General features: G+C 37.0%; 1 protein-coding gene across 8 annotated transcripts in view; it reads right to left on the bottom strand.

Moving 5' to 3' along the window:
• METTL24 (methyltransferase like 24) overlaps positions 1–17,851 on the bottom strand; it is an 84,342-nt gene that overhangs the window by 28,865 nt on the left and 37,626 nt on the right. For 7 of the 8 annotated variants that reach the window (XM_074333431.2, XM_074333430.2, XM_019735077.3 and 4 more), the window contains 2 exons: positions 17,466–17,605; positions 13,847–14,075 (listed from right to left, as the gene is read on the bottom strand). In XM_074333431.2, the coding sequence (XP_074189532.1) occupies positions 13,847–14,075; positions 17,466–17,605 (369 nt within the window). The remainder of the gene's footprint in view (positions 1–13,846; positions 14,076–17,465; positions 17,606–17,851) is intronic. The other variant, XM_088795518.1, reaches the window with a different exon arrangement.

Genomic DNA, 17,851 nt, shown 5'->3' with positions numbered 1-17,851 from the left:
GTGGATCGGACAAACAGATGGGGATATGAACAAAAGTGCAACACATAAACCAATAATTACTATGCCCTGTGAACATAAAAATGAGCCTGTGAATATGGAGAAGTGAAGAGTTTTTGTTATGGTTGACTTTGACACAATATTTATCGTATAGAATTACTTTGTTTTATCCACAAACACCACAACAATTTTCGATATAGATTTAGTTCTATCTAGGTGAATAATTCTTATTTTTTTCTCTTATTTCTCTTCACTAGAGTATAATCTGTCTTCTGACCTACATGATACTATAACAGAGAAAAATCCACTTTCTGTCACCTTTCCTCCTTCCAGCGCCCCTCTTTTTTTTTATAATTTATTTTTTAAATTTATTGGGGTGACAATTGTTAGCAAAATTACATAGATTTCAGGTGTACAATTCTGTATTACATCATCTATAAATCCCATTCTGTGCTCCTCTTAATTCAAAAGGCTAATGTGAAATAAAGCTTACACTCAACACTGCAGAAGACGAAAGCAGGTGATAAGTTGCTTGCTCATAGATTATTAACCAGCTGTACTCTGGGATGTAGTATTAGGAAGCTGTGTCATGTGATAAACAGCAGGCAAAAAGAATAATCTCCATTTTCTGACTCTTAAGTGCAGGCATGTTCTATATGCCTGTTAGCAGGCATATAGACATCTGTTAGCAGGCTTGTCACATGGATGGTTTTTTCCTGCAAAATCTGGAATAAATTAAATCTTAAAATAAAACTTGGAGCAGAGAGGCTGCTTTACATAATTCCCTCTAATAGTGTTCTGTGAACCCATCGCACTGATTTTAAAGAGAAATTCTTACAAGAAATGTTTCATTATCATTTTAATTGCAAAACTGTTGAATGCTACTCCATGCTAGGAAATCTGTGTTTTTTAAAAGGTCCTTATGTGTTTAACTAGAAAGTGGCAAATGAAACCTTCCTTTCTTGATATTTTCCTTGGCTGGAAAATAAATCAGGTTTTACCTCCAAATGAAAATATGACCACCTTTTCCCCAAGCCCCTGGAGACTGTTTCATGGGTGGTTTGTTATGCTTGGGCATCTCAGAGAACTGGCACAGCTGATTGAGCTCCCCAGGCAGAAATGGCCCAGCCCCAGTGTGACCTCACAGGATTTGCTCAAGAATACACTCCCTCTCTCAGAGGATTCATTAATATGACAGCAAGTTCTGGGGGCTCTTACTGTCAAAAAGCATTCAGCATTTTTTGACACACATAAAGGAACTTGCAGAGCCGCGTGGCCCTGAGAACCAAGCTGCACCGCACTGAATACGACATTCCCTATCGATCCACAGGCTCCTTTAGGAAAGGAAGTCACACAAAGGGAAACTTACAGGCACCTCTGCTCCCTCAGGATTCACTTGGCTATTATTCCTAAAACTTTGTCAAAATGGCAAGAAAAACAAATGCCAGTTCCCTAGAGGCTAATTTCTTCCATATGTGAAATCTTCCTCTTTTGTAATAATATTGAGCCCCTTTGAAAATCTCAGAGAGGCAATTTTTGTGGTAATGCTTTCTTTTATATAAAAATCACAGTTCTGGTCTCATGACAATTTCTTCACTTCCCTCACAGACATGAGTTTATTTGCCTGCCCAACCTTTTAAAATGGCTGGGGTGGGGGAGGGGGGAGGGGGGTGGGGGTGGGGGGGTGGGCAGGGGGTGGGGGTGGGGGGGTGGGCAGGGGGTTGGTATGCACCTTATAACAGCGACCTGGAGACAGGGAGGGAGGCTGAAGAAGTGGACTGCCAGACTCTGGACCACCTTCTGGTTTAAAGCGTTTTATGCACAGCAGGGGATTGGATATTTGCAAATGGAAGGCTGAGCCCCTAAAGTCTTATCAACAGGAGGAGCCTCCTCAAAGGTGATCTTCACATCACCTGGGTTAGAATTGAGTGGGGTGAGTTACAAATGCAGGTTCCTGGGTTCCATGCCAGACCAGCTAAATCAGAATCTCTGAGGTTGGTCCTAGGTTTGACACTTTAATCAAGTTCCCTAGGTGATTGGACTCTTTGCTTGTGGCATGTTGCTGTTGTTTTTTGGTTTGTTTTCTGATGTTCCCAACTCTAACAGTGAAATCTGAGAGCCACTCGGTTGTACAGGTGGGAGTGGATTTCCAGATTCCAGATTCGTTCACGTACAACCTTGCCAGTCATGGCTTCTGCCCAAGGAAAATAGAGGGGAGAACACATCAAAGAAAACACAAACCGCCACTAAATCCTAGTCTACCTAGTTCCTTCTTCAAGTGGGCTTTATAATCTGTTGTACCTACATGCTAGCTAAAAAGTGAATGTTTTGAAAGTCATTAAGAGCCCAGACATTTTGCTTCACAGCAAATCTCACCATTAGAGGAGAGTAAAAATGGTACAAAGCCAAAACTCATTTCCTAAATGGCGAGAGCGGAAGTTCTCAACTTACTTTCTCAAGATGGCTTGTCCTTAGGGTCCACTGCAGATTGATGGAGACCAAAAGATGTGTCTGCATTTCAAATTGCAATTCAAGACTGTGAATGACTCATTACTCCTAAATTGCCACTGGCGTATTTCACAGAAACACAGAATCATCATGATTAAACAGCAATTCTGCAAGATGAAGTTGCCTTCAAATACACAGAAAGATATTCACCTCTCTTTGAAAAAAGGAACAAAAACAAATCTAAATAGAAGATTTCAGTGGGACCTAAAAGAATCACCTGGACTTCTACCTTTACCACAGCATGTCCTGTTTCCATGGAATTTTCCACCCAAATGTTTTTCTGAAACATCAGTGACTGAGATCTTTGGATGCACCAGCTGCTGCTTATTAATTCTGAAGGAGGTTGTATAAAAGATAAAGTATTCAAACTTTGAAACCCTGCACATTTTATTTAGGAAGGTACTAGGGAGAAAGTCATGCTGACAAGTATCTTACATATATTTCCTGAGCATTTCACTAGGTAGTTGGGATGAGATTCCATACAATAAAGGGTCTCTGGCCTTGAGCCACACAAAGCTTAGCTAGGAACACACTATCGGAGAAGCAGGGGTCCAGCCTAAACCATTAATCATCTAGGACTCAGGTATATCTGGGCCTTGAATTGGTGTGGATGACAACCAGGGGACATTTTTTATAAAGAAGCTTCGCTCCTGAGAAAATATCTTGTCCCAGGAAAACAGCACATCTAGTACAAAAATCTGGTGCAATATGCTGGCACAGGAATGGGAATGAAAAAATGATCTGGAGCACAGCACAGCATCTGTGGCTCATACCACCCTTGGCAGGGACTCGGGCTGAGGGGGAAGGACATCAGCAGAGTACAAAGTGACCCGGTGCGGGGCCTCTGGGGGAATTCCACCCAGGTTCAAGTCCCAGCATTGCCAAGTACTGTTAAATATCCTTTGCTCCTATGTTTCTCAGACGGGTACAGGTCTTGCTACTGAATGTATGGTCCCCCAACCAGCACCATCAGCAGCACCTGGGAGCTGGCTAGAAATGCAGAATTTTAGGCCCTACCCTGATCTCCTGAATCAACGTCTGCATTTTAATTAGATTCCCCAGGAGGTTCACAAACACATCAGATATGCGCAATCTTAGTGTAGAATATGATTTGGGGCAATATAAATAAGCACTTCAAAGTCTTTGATTTGTTAGGTATTTTTCATATGTATTAGAAAGCATAACTAGGACAGTTGACTCATGAATCCACAGATATTATTTCCCCAGATAATTCTAAGTAGGAAAGGTACATCAATTTAAAGTTGACTTAAAGCAAAGTAGGAAGGTAAGATGTGCCCCCTGCCCATGCCAAACACAAAGAAAAGAGAGAAAATTATAAGAGAGAGAGGACAAAAAGGGCAAATCAGGGTTCAAAAACAAGATGAACATCTCTGTGGACAAGAACCTAGAGCAGTGAACAGGACTGAAGCCCGGGCCTGCTGGTCCCCTGCCCTAAAGCAGGAGGCAGTGGTCCTGGGGGGGGGGGGGGGGGGCTGTGGGGGGCAGGGGGGTGTATGTCCTTCAGGGAACAGGAACTAAAAGAGCCCCACGAGAGATCAGCCTAGCCACATTCATTGATTAAAGCCAAGGAAGGACTGGAGTGGAGTTCCCTGGGTCAGAAAGGAGCCTGAAATAAATGGCAGGTAACCACTGGCTGGGGTGGGGGCTTAAAACTAGCCATGGCCTAGGAAGATGAGAGGAGAGAGACCCACCCTAGCAAATAGCAAATGAGCCAGACCCCAGATGGTTCAGTGACTGAATATTCCAAATCTCACAAGAAAGAGCAGGAGCCCCTGAATGCTTATATAAGTAAGACAAGGCCCGGAAGGCTACTGTAAAGTCACCAGGCAGGGAAGGGTGAACCAACAAGGAAAAATAGAAGCAAAACCAAACCAAAAACCCCCCGCTGAAAATGAGCCAGCAAACAGAAATTCCAAAATACACACAGAAAACAACTGATGAGAAACATCCAACCAAAGCAATAATTGGAACATTACTTCATTCTGAGATTAGTTTAAAATAAGTATGTTTCAGATGCTCAAAGCAATCAATAAGAATAATATCTACTTTCACAAACATGCAAGCAGTGGCAATACATTTTGGAATAAAAATATGTAAAACTGAAAAAGAACAACAGATGAACAAGAAAAAAATACCAATTCAAAATCTTGGAAGTGAAAAATATAATCATTGTAATGTTTTTAAATATTAACTCTAGACTGGAAATAATTAAAAAGGAAATTAAAGAATCAGAAGCTAATACTGAGGAATTCACTCAAAAGTAGGACAGTGATTGACATTTTAAAATATGAAAAAGCAAGAAAGAGACAAGGAAGATAAAGTGAGTGGTTCCAAAATACATCTAAAATGAACTCTGGGAGTAGAGAATAAAGGCAATGGAAGAGAAGCTACTGAAAATATTTTTTAATTTTTAAAATATTAACAAAGTACAAAATTCAAAAGACACAGCCATCCAGTTCTTCCTATAGTCAACTGGTATCACCATTTTCTTGTGGATACTTTCAGAGAGATTCTATACATATAAAAACAATTATGTGAATTGTAGAATGGTAGAAATCTAAACACATTCTTCTGCAATTCACTTTTATTGAGGTATAATTTATGTACAATAAACTTTATACATTTTGAGTATACAGGTTTATGACTTTTGATATATGTATACACCCATATAACCACCAACACCCCCAAAATTTCCCTTGTGACCACTTCAGTAAATCTTCTACTCCATTCCCCCACCACATGCTTTAACCCCACTGATCTGATTTCTATCATTGTAGAATAGTTTTACCTCTTCACATAAGTACAGAATCATATAACACGAGGTATGACAATTAAGTTCCCAAACTCATCCTAGAAAAAGTACTACATACCTCATTGCTGAATATCACTATGGTCACCTTCAAAGTACTCCCCTTGGGAAGCTAGGCACCCATGCCAACGCCTAGTCCACCTTTCAAAGTAATTTTGGAACTCTTTTTCTGGAATGGCCATCAGAGCTGTCATCGTATTACCCTTGATGTCCTGAATGTCATGAAAATGTCTTCCTTTCAATATTTCCTTTATCTTTGGGCAAAGAAAGAAGTAATTGGGGGCCAGATCAGGTGAGTAGGGAGTGTGTTCCAACACAGTTATTTGTGTACTGGCTAAAAATTCCCTCACAGACAGTGCCGTGTGAGCTGGTACATTGTCGTGATGCAAGAGCCATGAATTGTTGGTGAAAAGTTCAGGTCGTCTAACTTTTTCACGTGGACTTTTCAGCATTTCCAAATACTAGTAAAGTTGGTTAACTGTTTGTCCAGTTGATACAAATTCATAATGAATAATCCCTCTGATATCAAAAAAGGTTAGCAACATCATTGCAACAAGTTCGCGAACTTAATTGTCAGACCTCTTATGTAGTCTTTTGTGTCTGGCTTCCTTCATTCAATATAAAGTCTGTGAGATTCCTTCACATATGTATCCTTTTTATTGTTGAGTGGTAGTCTAGCATATATGTATGGAATGGTACATTGCATATGGTATATTCATACCATAACTTCTTTACCCATTAACCTGTTGTTGGACATTAGGGTAGTTTTCATTTGGGGCTATTATGAATAAAGTCACTGTGAACATTTAAGTACAAGTCTTTATGTGGACATATGTTTTTAGATTTCTTCAGTAAATACTTAGGAGTAGGTTGCTCGATTAATCTTTGGTAAATGTACTTTTAACTTAAGAAGTTGCCAAACTCTTGTCCAAAGATATTGCCTTCTCACCAGAAATGTTTGAGAGTTCCGGTTACTCCACATACTCATTGCTTAGTATCATCAATGTTTTCAATTTAACCATTGTGGCATTTGTGAAGTGGTATTGCATTGTGGCTTTAATTTTCATTTCCCTAATGATTAACAATATTGAGTATATTTGCATGTGTGCTTTGTCATCTGTATATCTTCTTTGGTGAAGTGTTTGTTCAAAATTATTGCCCATTTTTTAATTGAATTGTTTGTCTCGTTTTTGGTTGTAAGAGTTCTTTATAAATTCTGGATACAAGTCCTTTGTCTGATACATTTGTGGTAAATATTTTATCCCAGTTTTTATGTTCTTAACAATGTCTTTTAATGAACTGAAAATTTTAATTTTGAAGTCCAAATTATCTTTTTATTTTTATGGTTTACGATTTTGTAACTAAGAACTCTTTGCCTAACTCAAGTTTCTGAAGATTTTCTCTGATGTTTTCTTCTAGTTTTATAATTTTGGATTTTATGTTTAGGTCTAAGTTGCATTTTAAGTTAATTTTCGTGATGATGTGAGAAAGAAGTCAAGATACATTTTTTTCGATACATATATCCAGTTGCTCCAGCACCATTTGTTGAAAGACTATTATTTCTCCTTTTGAATTATTTTGGCAATTTTGTAAAATAAATCAATTAATCATATACATGTTTCTATTTCCAAATTCTCTTGGTGTTCCACTGAGCTATATGTCTGTATTTATATTCAACACTCTCCTGATGGCTATCACTTATTTTAAGTCTTGAAATCAAGTAGTATAAGTCCTCTTTGCTCTTCTTTTTCAAAATTATTTAGCAATTGCTTTATAAGTTCCTTTCCTTAAAATATCTCTCCGAAATGGTTTCATATCAGATATAAAGATTTGCTTTTTCCTTTTTAACATGGGACATTGTAAGTAATCCATGAAAAGATGTACAATAATGTATTTAAACACTTTTACAATGGTCAATATGTAGATTATTTCTTATCCTTTGTTATTACAAACAAGGAGGCAAAAAATAACCTCGTTCACATATCAGTTCACATATATGGGACTATGGCCATATGCCAAATTCATAGAAGTAGAATTGATGGATCAAAGGGTATTTTCATTTGCAATGTAATAGATATTGTCAAACTGCCTTGCATAAAGATTGTACCAATTTACATTCATGCCACTTTTTATCTTTGATAATCTGAAGGGTGAAAATGTATCTAAGTGTAGTTTCATTTGCATTTCTCTTACTATGCGCAAGTTAGAATACTTTTTTATATGAGCCATCTGTATTTCTTTTTCTGTAAATTGTTTTTTTCACCTTTATACAATTTCCTATTAAATTGCTAATCAGTCCCTTATTGATTTGTTGAAGCCCTTTATATACCAGTGAAATTAGCTCTCTGCTTATGAAATGAGTTGTAAATATTTTCCCAGTTTGTCATTCATGTTTTAATTTTGCTTTTGGTATATTTAAAAGGCAGAAATTTTATATTTATATGTAATCAAATTAATCATTCCTTCTTTTATGACTTCCTTACTCCAGGATTATTTAATTCCTCATAGTTTTTCTAATAGTTTCATAGCATCAGTCTTAAAAAACACTTATGATTTGATTGGTTTGGATTTTTTTTTTGGTAGAAGGCATCAAAAATCAATCAAAATTAATTTTTTATTTTTACAAATGCCTACCCAGTTGTCTACATAACTTTTATTGAACTATCCATCTTTCCCACTGATTTGAGATGACGCCTTTATCATATATCAAATCTACATGTATTTGGATCTATTTCTGGATTTTTTTATTCTGTCCATTAATCTGTTTGTCTATTAGCATAAGTGTCCCATTTTCTTTAATTATTATAGATTTATAAGAACTGTTAATATCTCATAGGTCTATCAATTTCCTCAATTCCTCTTCTTTGCCAAAATTTGATTGGTTATTTTTGCTTGTTAATTTAATATGAACTCTAGAATCAGCTTATCTAGTTCTACAAAAAACAAAAAAAGCCCTACTTCTCATTTTACTGGGATCATGTTAAATGAATAGAGTAACATAAAAAAGATTAAATCATTATGATGATAAGTCCTTCTATCCAAGAACATGTTATGTTTTTTAATTTGTTCCAGTCTTCTTTTAAATGCTTGAATAGTTAACATTTTATTCTTGTAGATTTTGCATGCCTTAAGTTTATTTGTATCTCTTTTTGTTGCTTTTGTAAATGGTGCCTTCTTGTCCTTTGTGTATTCGAACTGGTTATTCATAAAAGTACAGGTTTTATTTTTATTTTTTTTTAAATTAAATTTATTGGGGTGACAATTGTTAGTAAAATTACATAGATTTCAGGTGTACAATTCTGTATTACATCATCTATAAAGTACAGGTTTTAAATTTGTGTATACTACATTCAGACAATTCATGAAGTTCTCTTATTGCTTGATAGTTTTCATTAGATTCTCTTGAGTTTTCCAGTATGCAATCATATTATCTGCCAATGAGTGCTCCAATAATAAAAAAAAAATACATATGCCTATAATAAAGCTTTACCTCCTTCTTCCTAAATTTTACCTAAATGTTCTTTCTCTTTTCTAATTGTGTTAGCTATTATCTTGATAACTGTGTTAAATAACAATGGTAATTACACACTCCATGACTCCATTTATATGACATTCTTGAAATGACAAAATTATAGAAATGGAAAACAGATGAGCGATTACCAGGGGCTAGGGAAAGAGGTGGGGGAGGAAGGTAGGCATAGCTATAAAAGGACAACATGACCCTTATGGTGCTGCAAATGTTCTGTATCTAAATTGTATCATGTCAATATGCTGGTTGTGATGTCATACTGTTTGCTGTTGGGGGAAGCTGGGAACGGGTACATGGAATCTCTGTCTTATTTCTTACAACTGCATGTGAATCTATAATTATCATAAAATATGTTTATTTTAAAAAAAGAGCTCTAATCCAATTTTTTAAAACAATAATGGCAGACATCCTTATTTTTCCCTGAGTTTAATAAAGGTATTTCCATTGTTTTTACATTAATCATGATGCCAGCTCTTGGGTTGTCATATACCAAAGTAAGAAGCAATTAATCCAAAAATATCAGCAATCACAACAGATACAAATGAATTAAGCTTACATATATAGATAGAAATATTATGGAAGTACCCATGCATTCCTTTCCATTGAGTTTTTTTTTAATTTGCAGAGACAATAATTGAATATAGATATACTAGATACAGATATATAGATATAAATATATAGACATAAATGATATAGATATATAAAACAGAGAAAGGACAAATATGGCAAATAATAACATCTGGGGAATCTCAGTCAGGAATATAAGAGAGTTCATTGTATTATTCTTATTCTTGCAACTTGCAACTTTTGTGTTTGAAATTTTTTCGAAAAAAAAGATAAGAATCCAGAAAATAACAATGTGAGAGCACATTTTCAAAAGACAGTTAACTTGCTATGATCCTTATTGTATTTAGGAGGAATGTAAAAATACTCATCATTTTACATGTTGTTTTAACATTTTATAGTTAATTATATACATTTAAAATTTAAGGGTAGCCATGAAGGATTAAAAAAATACAAGCTTTGGCAAGAAGAGAATAAAAAAGTACAGAAAAACCAAAAAAGCCCAGTTAAAAAGAGTAAAAATTCGCCCAAATATGCCAGTACTCATAATAATTATGAACATAGCCTGTTTAAAGACAGAGATTATCAGATTGGATTTAAAAACACAATACAGGCATATACTGAATACATCACTCTTACACACATAAACTAAAACTATATTTTAAAATAAAAATAAAGGAATCTAGAATGGCACGTCATAAAAATGCTTATCCAAAAAAACAAAACAAGCTGGAATGACAGAACTAATAGCAGACAAAACAGAATTTTAGGCAAAGAGGATTTCTAGGAATAAAAACTGACATCACATATACACATGGTGGAATTTTTTCCCTGAAAGAGCCTATCATTTTCCATTTCCAGCAGCAAAGCATGAGTATTAGTCCCAAAAAGCATTCCAATGTAGGGCAGTATCCGTATCTTGTTTATATTTGCCAATTTGGTAAACAAAAAGAAAAAGAAACCTTTCTGTAGCTCAATTTCAAAGCCCACGTTTTCTCAAACACAGCAGGGACCACACAACAGAACTGATGTTTTCTGATCAATGGCGAGCTCTCTACCCAGCAAAGCAGAAACCGCCTCTCCTATAAGTGTCCACGCGGACACTCAGCCCCTGGGGCAGCTAAGCAGGGAGCAGCATAAAGTCCGGCTCCACCCAGGTCGTCCCTCCTCAATCTACATCTGCTCTGTAGTAATTCTCAGCAGCTTATTTAATTTCTATACAGCACAGTATTTACTTTCTATACAATCGCAGCAACACTACTCAGTGCCCGGAGGCAGCAAACAATAACAGTTCTCTACCACCATGTCTGAAGGACCCATTGCCCTTCCGTTTCACACAAAGCTTTCATTAACAAGTCTTGATTGAAGTTAGGTACAGTGAGCAATTTCCAGAGAAATCTCTAATATATTTTCCCTGAAAACAAAGAAAGAAAAGGTTTTCTATGAAATTTAGTAAAAATTTCCTGAAATTGTTAATAAATCGAATGACTAATTCATGCCAGGCACTCTGCTGGAGCCTTCAACACTGATCTAATTCTCAAAAACAATCCACTTAGGTAGTATCATTGCCCTAATTTCACTGACAATCAAACTGAGCAGAGTCATTTAAGGCTTGCCAATGCCAAAAACGAACAAGAGGACCTATGCCTCCAACCTAGATTAATGAGTTTACAGAGGTAAGCTCTAAACAGTCCTGTGATTCAGATAACCAACAGCATGGTTAAGACTGCAAAGAACAATAATTTCTCATTAACCAGCCTGGATCATTTAGGATACTCTGCGTAATAAAGACCTTAGAAAAAAAGCACACATTATGATTACTATGAGCAGAAATTCCATTCAATATTTCTAGTCATATTCTAGAAAAATTCTAATACATAGTTACAGCAACAAGCACTTCAGCAAAAAACAGTTAATCATTTCAAATAACACTGAATTCAGTTGATATTATTCTGTGACAGTCTGGGCTTCTGGTTCATGTGCTTTTGCTGATGCAGCTGCTCTCGCCTGATGCTTTAGAAAGGTTTTTTGATTTATAGTTTGAAGTTAAAATTCCAAAGAGTTTTAAAAGCATTACGAAAGCCATATGCATCTCTTTCTGTCACCATCTCAGAATACTATCTTCCATTTTGCCTATATTTTTGCCAGAGTGGCTGGAATCGAGGAATGATAAGAAGAAAAATAACAGCTTCCCATGGAAAACATCACCAAACTATGCGAGATGTTTTAAAGTCATGAAGTGAAAACAAAACAACTAAAACCCCTTTGGTTTCTATAGTCACTTTCAGAAAAAAATAAGTGAAGAAGGCAAGACAAAAAAGCCCTGCCATTTTTCAGGGGTTTCTTTTTTTTTTTTTTGCTTTCCCTGCAGAACCATGTACCATTCACCAGTGTCTATGCACATGCAGAAAAATGAAAACAGACCTTGCTTGCCACAGGCCAGAAACGAGGTTTCCTTTTCTTGGCACCACATAGCTCCTAGAAGCATGCTCCTAATGGGAACAGTCACTCATCGATGGGTTTAGTTTGGTTTTGTTTTAAAGCATTCACCAAAAATAATCTCTAAGAAAGAATATCAGTCTCTTTTAAATTCTTCAACAAGGGATTTTTTTTGCCAGGTAGCAAAAACCTACCTGGCAGTTCTAAGCCAGATCACTTTCATTAATACTGGGGTTTTTTTCCTATTGCTTTACTGAGGTAAAAATACAAATAAAATCATCTTAACTATTTTTAAGTGATATTATTAATGTTTTTAATAAACATAAGTAGCCTTAGGAATATAAGACATTTTCTAAAACCTTTCTCCTTTCTAGGTATCAGTATAATAAATGTTTCTATGTCTAAGGAGCAGTTTTGTAAAAGTTTTATGCTTCATCTTCAGCATAAAGTTTGCCTACTTCAGCTTCCATGGAGTTGAACAAGCACAGCGGAGGTACAAACCTGGTTGTCTGAAAACACATTTTCCACAGGCAACGTGGCCTAGATAAATTACACTCACAGATCATTTTTCAAAGTCTTATTTTATCCTCACATTTATCAAATGTTTTGCTAAAATATCATCAAAAAAAGTAAAATGGCTTTAGGTTTCACCTCTTTATTCAGTCTTTTCTTTGAAGAGTGAGGGTGATAAGGCCAGGATGTAAAAAGTATTAAGGAGGAGCAGCAAAATATCTAAATGAACACAGAGAATCAGTACTTAGCTCTTTGAATAATCTTGAGTTGACATATTAGAGAATCAAGACTGTAATTTTTCAGCTGCAAAAAAACAGGTCTATGAAGGCAAAAACAAAGTTACGGAAAATGATCTTACTTCTTTGGGCTCTGTTCAGAGATTTTACCCCAAAAACCCTATATATTTTTCATTAAGGTCCCTAACTATTAAATGCTAGTTACTCTCAGTGGCAAAGCAAACTACAAATCAATAATCACATGTTAAAAGAACAGCAAATTCTTTGAAGTTGTTATTGAAGAAGGTCCTGCTGTCCAATTAAAGGGAGTTGGGTTGTTTTTGCTTTGTTTTCGGAAGAGAAGGAAGAAGAAGAATGCAGAAGAAAAGCCCTTTTATTAAAGATCAAGCAGCAAACTCAAGTTGAAAATTGAGTTCCATGTATACTGATTTTTAGAAATACCCATTCTGGCATGTTCTAAATTACATGCCATCACTGGCTGGGAATAATAGGCCAGGGTAGGCCAAGTCCAAGAAGGACTGGCAATCAAACATAAGCCAACTACACTCAGGAGACTTTCTCTAGTATCTGCCTACAGCTCTATACTAAAAATTGTTTTTAAGGAACACAGTTCAAAGTTTCGGTTTCTTGTTTGCTACACATTCACAATAAAATATTTGTAGAGATCTGATGCCCTTTGATATAATTATACCAGTTGCAACATACATAATGTCCATTCAATTTTACAAAGTACATTTTAATCAAAATTACACATATTAATATTTTTTGACTTTTAAGAGCCTGGAGACTCAAAATAGTTGTTACAACAGTGAAGAACATGATACGCAAGCAATCTATTATCGAACATGAACCTGGCCCTGATTACTTTTGGTATTTGAGGCTGACATAAGTAGTTTCCTTTGTCTGGAAATTTTAAGTCAATTGCAAAATGGAAATGGTACTCTGGAGTCAATGCCAGAAGTAGTTTTCTTAGTGTCCTGGCCCAATCTTAGCCAAAACCTTACTGAGCACCACTCAACAGCAACTACAATTTTCACATCCATTTAAATACCTCTATCCTTGCCAAAACTTTATGTCTACAGGGCAAACTCTATAACTAACGATGGCTGATCAGTAAGGTTAAAACTGGACCTTCAACTATCCAATCCTTGGTTTGCATTAAAAAAAAAATGTTCATAAGTTTGTTCACTTTATTTAATTATTAAATCAAATGGAAAAAAAAACTCTGACCTTGTGATGCCCAAATTCATTCAAAATGGTTCCCAGTTTTCTGGTGTTGCCATGTGGTTTTTGGGCAGCAACAGCCGGATGGGGGTCCCGCCAGTCAATGGACAACCGGTGATACCAAAGGCGCTGACTCTCCAGAATGTGAGCCGATTTAACACTAGGATCGAAACGATGCACTTCACACCCATTGTTGGCCATGCTAACCTCAAAATGGGTATCATCGCTTCCCAGCCTGTAAAGGAGGGGGATGGAAATCAATAACAAAGCATAGCATAAAGCAAAAAGTATTGGATTGACAAAATGACATTTGCAAAGCCAATTTTCTTAGTTATATCAAGCCTTCTCCTATTTTAACACATGGGTAACTAACTATACACATTCAATAAATCTTCTTTCACAAAAAGAAAAAAAAATTACTCTTTTTACATATAAAGCACAGCTATATAAACAGACATACAGTATATTTACGGTATTAAAATCTCATAGGCAGGGTGATTAGGAAAAAAACGGTCTCCAAAGGGTCCTTGGATCTGTTGATTTTCTGATTCCTCATTTATGTACAGTATGAGGTCCTGCTGTGCCACGTAAACGATTAGATGACAATTTTTGGATCTGGAGCTTATTCGTTCCTCTTGAAATGCTCACAGCAACCAGAAGTCCCAGATTTTCTGTATAAAATGCTGGCTCTTATTGCCTAACCGTGTGTCAACTATCAAATATTCTTCTGTCTTATACTGAGAATTTATGTCTTGAAACCAAATGGTGCAACCCCCCCCCAACCCCAGAGAACTTAAGAGATGAAAACTATTTGCCTATGTATTATCCCTTCTCAAGTTTTCTCTTCTGCTTTCACTCCTACCTCTGAAACACAATCTTTCACATGAAGGATGAAATAAGTGATTTTTTTCTCCACTTCACTTAAACTCCCTCCCTCCTCCCCCACCCTCCTCACTATCTCCCCATCAACCCTCCACTACACACACAAGAAGCCTTGCAGGCCAGGCCCCATCTGAAGTTATGAACAATATCATCTAAATCCACAGCCCCTCCTCTTTCTCTTCCCTTGCTCTTTCTCCAAAACATAACCTTCCTTTTCAGTGCTTTTCCTATCTGAATTGGTCTATTCGACCCCATTTCAAAACTGAAAAGTATCTGATTTTAATTTTTAACTGAACTTTGCACAGAATGCACTTTCCCAGGGAAATGTCTTTTACATTAACTGTGAAATAAAAAGCTTTGACTCCTAGTAAAAAAATTTCAGACATCAGAGAGAAAGCGAAGGTGATACCTGCTCTAGTACATGGCGGTGGAAGGAAGGTAAGAAACAGATCAGAAGGCAGGGCAATCAGCCTTTGTCCTCTGATGCTTATGTCCTCAGATCCTTCCCTCCTCTCACTCCAGGAAGGCTACCGCCCGTGGCAGCTGCATCCATCATCCTCGGTTAGGATGGAAATGACCGGGCACAGCAGTGTATGCATAGTCTTGCTGCTGCCACAGGCCTGGGGTTTGGAGCACGTACTGCCTGGATGAAGGGGCCACATGACCCACCTGCCTCCCCACCTAACTCACAACTACCCAACACTCCCAAATGCTAGGAACCAGGGCCCACATTTCCTGTTCTTGTGCCTCATTTCAGGAGCACCACTTCTGCCCTGGGTTTCTTTCTTCTTTCAGTATCAATTGAGATGCTGTCAGCCAGCTATTTACCTGCCCCCCCCAGTGAAGCAATTCACTTAGAAAAGGGGATGCTTGTCTGGACCCTCAGTCCTGGGTAACAGTGCAATCAATCAACATACACAACCATAATCCAAAGAATCCTTTTTTAGGGCATAAGAAATATTTTCCTTAGCTTCCAGTTTTCAATTAAGCATTTTCATGTTTTGAATCAAATGTTGGCCCTCATAATCTATTCATTTCTTTTCCCAGTGCAATCCAACTGTTCTCATATGCTCTTTACAATGTTAATTTTGAACAGTGAACATTTAAATGAAAATAAGAAGCTACCTTTTTGAATGTAATAATCTGAACTCTTACAGCAGAACTATCTTATCTAATTGCTCTGAAGTATAAGAAAAGCAAAAGGGAATTTAAAAATTTTCTCCAAAAACAGCTTTCCCCATTTCACTTTACTCAGTTATATGCTTTAAATGAAATTATTCCAGGGCGTAAAATATTAAGCAAAATATGAAGGCAGTTTGGAGCAAGAAAATAGGACCAAGCTGAGATCTCCAATTTGTATGTGGCACTATGCAATTATTTTTATGACCTACTTTCATCCATTTTTAATATGATATAAAATAAACTCTACTGTCACAACTTTCCATTCTTCCTACAATCTTAAAGCCTAGCTGGTGGGCTCCCAGAAAAAGAGCTCTGTTCTAATCAACTGGCTGAGCAATTTACTTCCTAATCCCTAAGCCTCTAAATTTAAATCACAGCACAACCAGTTTAGTCCCCTTACCTCAAGCAATCCCTTATGTAGCAAATGTATACTGAATGCCTACTGCTTACCAAGCTCCACTGATACACGCGTATACCATCACTCTTCATAGAAAAATGTTTCCATTATCCTGAAACCCTTATTTGAACATTTTGTTGTTTAAAAAAAAAAAATCCACGATGACTATAGCTAAAAATTCTTGTTTGGTAAAGTGTGACAAGCGACGGTTACCCTCTATGCATCAGCACCTTTGGGTAAGCCTCCACAACACCCCATTGTCTGCCCCTAACACTAATGTACGATTCTGGTTGGCAGGTGTCACTCATGGGCCTGAATGTAAATCATAGAGGTGATGAAATCTATGGTTGAGGGATAAGCATACAACACTTGTTGGGGTCCCCAGGACTCTTGTAAAGGACCTCAGGGATCTTGCCTGAGAACCTAACCACACAGCTGCTACAAATAGTCTATGGAACAGGATATTCCAAACAAAAATAACTCTCTCCTGCCTTTTTTGAGACATATATCGTTTGTAAGTTCAGGACTGTTTAATGAGTACTGCTGTATTTGGTGAAATAATTTCATTACTTCATATTCACTCTTTTATAAAAAGCTCTTTAAATCCATTTGTACATTTAGGTCATTTTCAGGCTGAATAACTGAATATCAGTATTATCCCACATTTTGACAAAATCTCACGGCTTTCATAAGAGTTTCCTTTTCTTTCATTCTTTAATGTAAAAGTATACACAGATTTGCCACTGGCGTAAGACATAAAAATCCATTTGCCTTGGGTTCCTCATCATAACTGTGTATAAAATTTCTGATATCCTCACTGTTCTTTCTTTTTCTAGGTGCATTCTTAATATTCTCCTGTCTATGATAAGGATGCTCTAATTCTAGCTGGAAACCATTGGCTTCACCAAGAGGACCATCATCACGTGGAAAATGGAAGTTGCCAACATCCTACCCGCAGAATGGAGAGAAGGTGGCTCTGGCTACTTAGGGTGATCTGCACAAGTACCGACCGTTACGTGACAGACAGATGAGTCTGAAATGTTGGCAGGAGGCAAAGTATAGCACCAGTTATACACTGCACCCATTCATAACTTTGTGTTGCTGAAAAGGCCTTGGCCACCTGCAGAACCGTTTTTATTTTCTTCTGCTGTAAAATGTACGTACCCTAAAGAGTAGAGACGACACTGCTTGTTGCGGATTTGATGAGCTAAACCAAACCTGTCATCAAGACAAACCGACCAGGGCTTCTTTGAGGGGCTGGAGTCAGAAGCGAGGCTATCTGTGCTCATGTGATCACATGCGATCTGTTAAGGATTGGAAATCGATGTGAATAATTTAAAGTGTTGGATGATAAATGACAGGTGGGGACTTACTGCTTCCCCATCTCTGAAAAACAAAGCAGAAGAGTTATGACCTTCTCCACTGCTAACTATGTCCCTCCGTGGGGAAACATAAGCCTGCTATAAAATATTCGGAGGCATTCCAAATACCGATTATAAGGAAACTCGTGGAGATGACAGGCAGGTTTGAAAGGAAGCTAAGAGCTGCTA

This window comes from Rhinolophus sinicus, chromosome 2 (genome assembly GCF_057876585.1).
Source record: "Rhinolophus sinicus isolate RSI-liver-muscle chromosome 2, RSI-T2T, whole genome shotgun sequence".
NCBI classification, from domain to species: domain Eukaryota; kingdom Metazoa; phylum Chordata; class Mammalia; order Chiroptera; family Rhinolophidae; genus Rhinolophus; species Rhinolophus sinicus.
The sequence above is the reverse complement of the archived record's forward strand: the minus strand, read 5'-3'. Positions and strand labels throughout refer to the sequence as shown.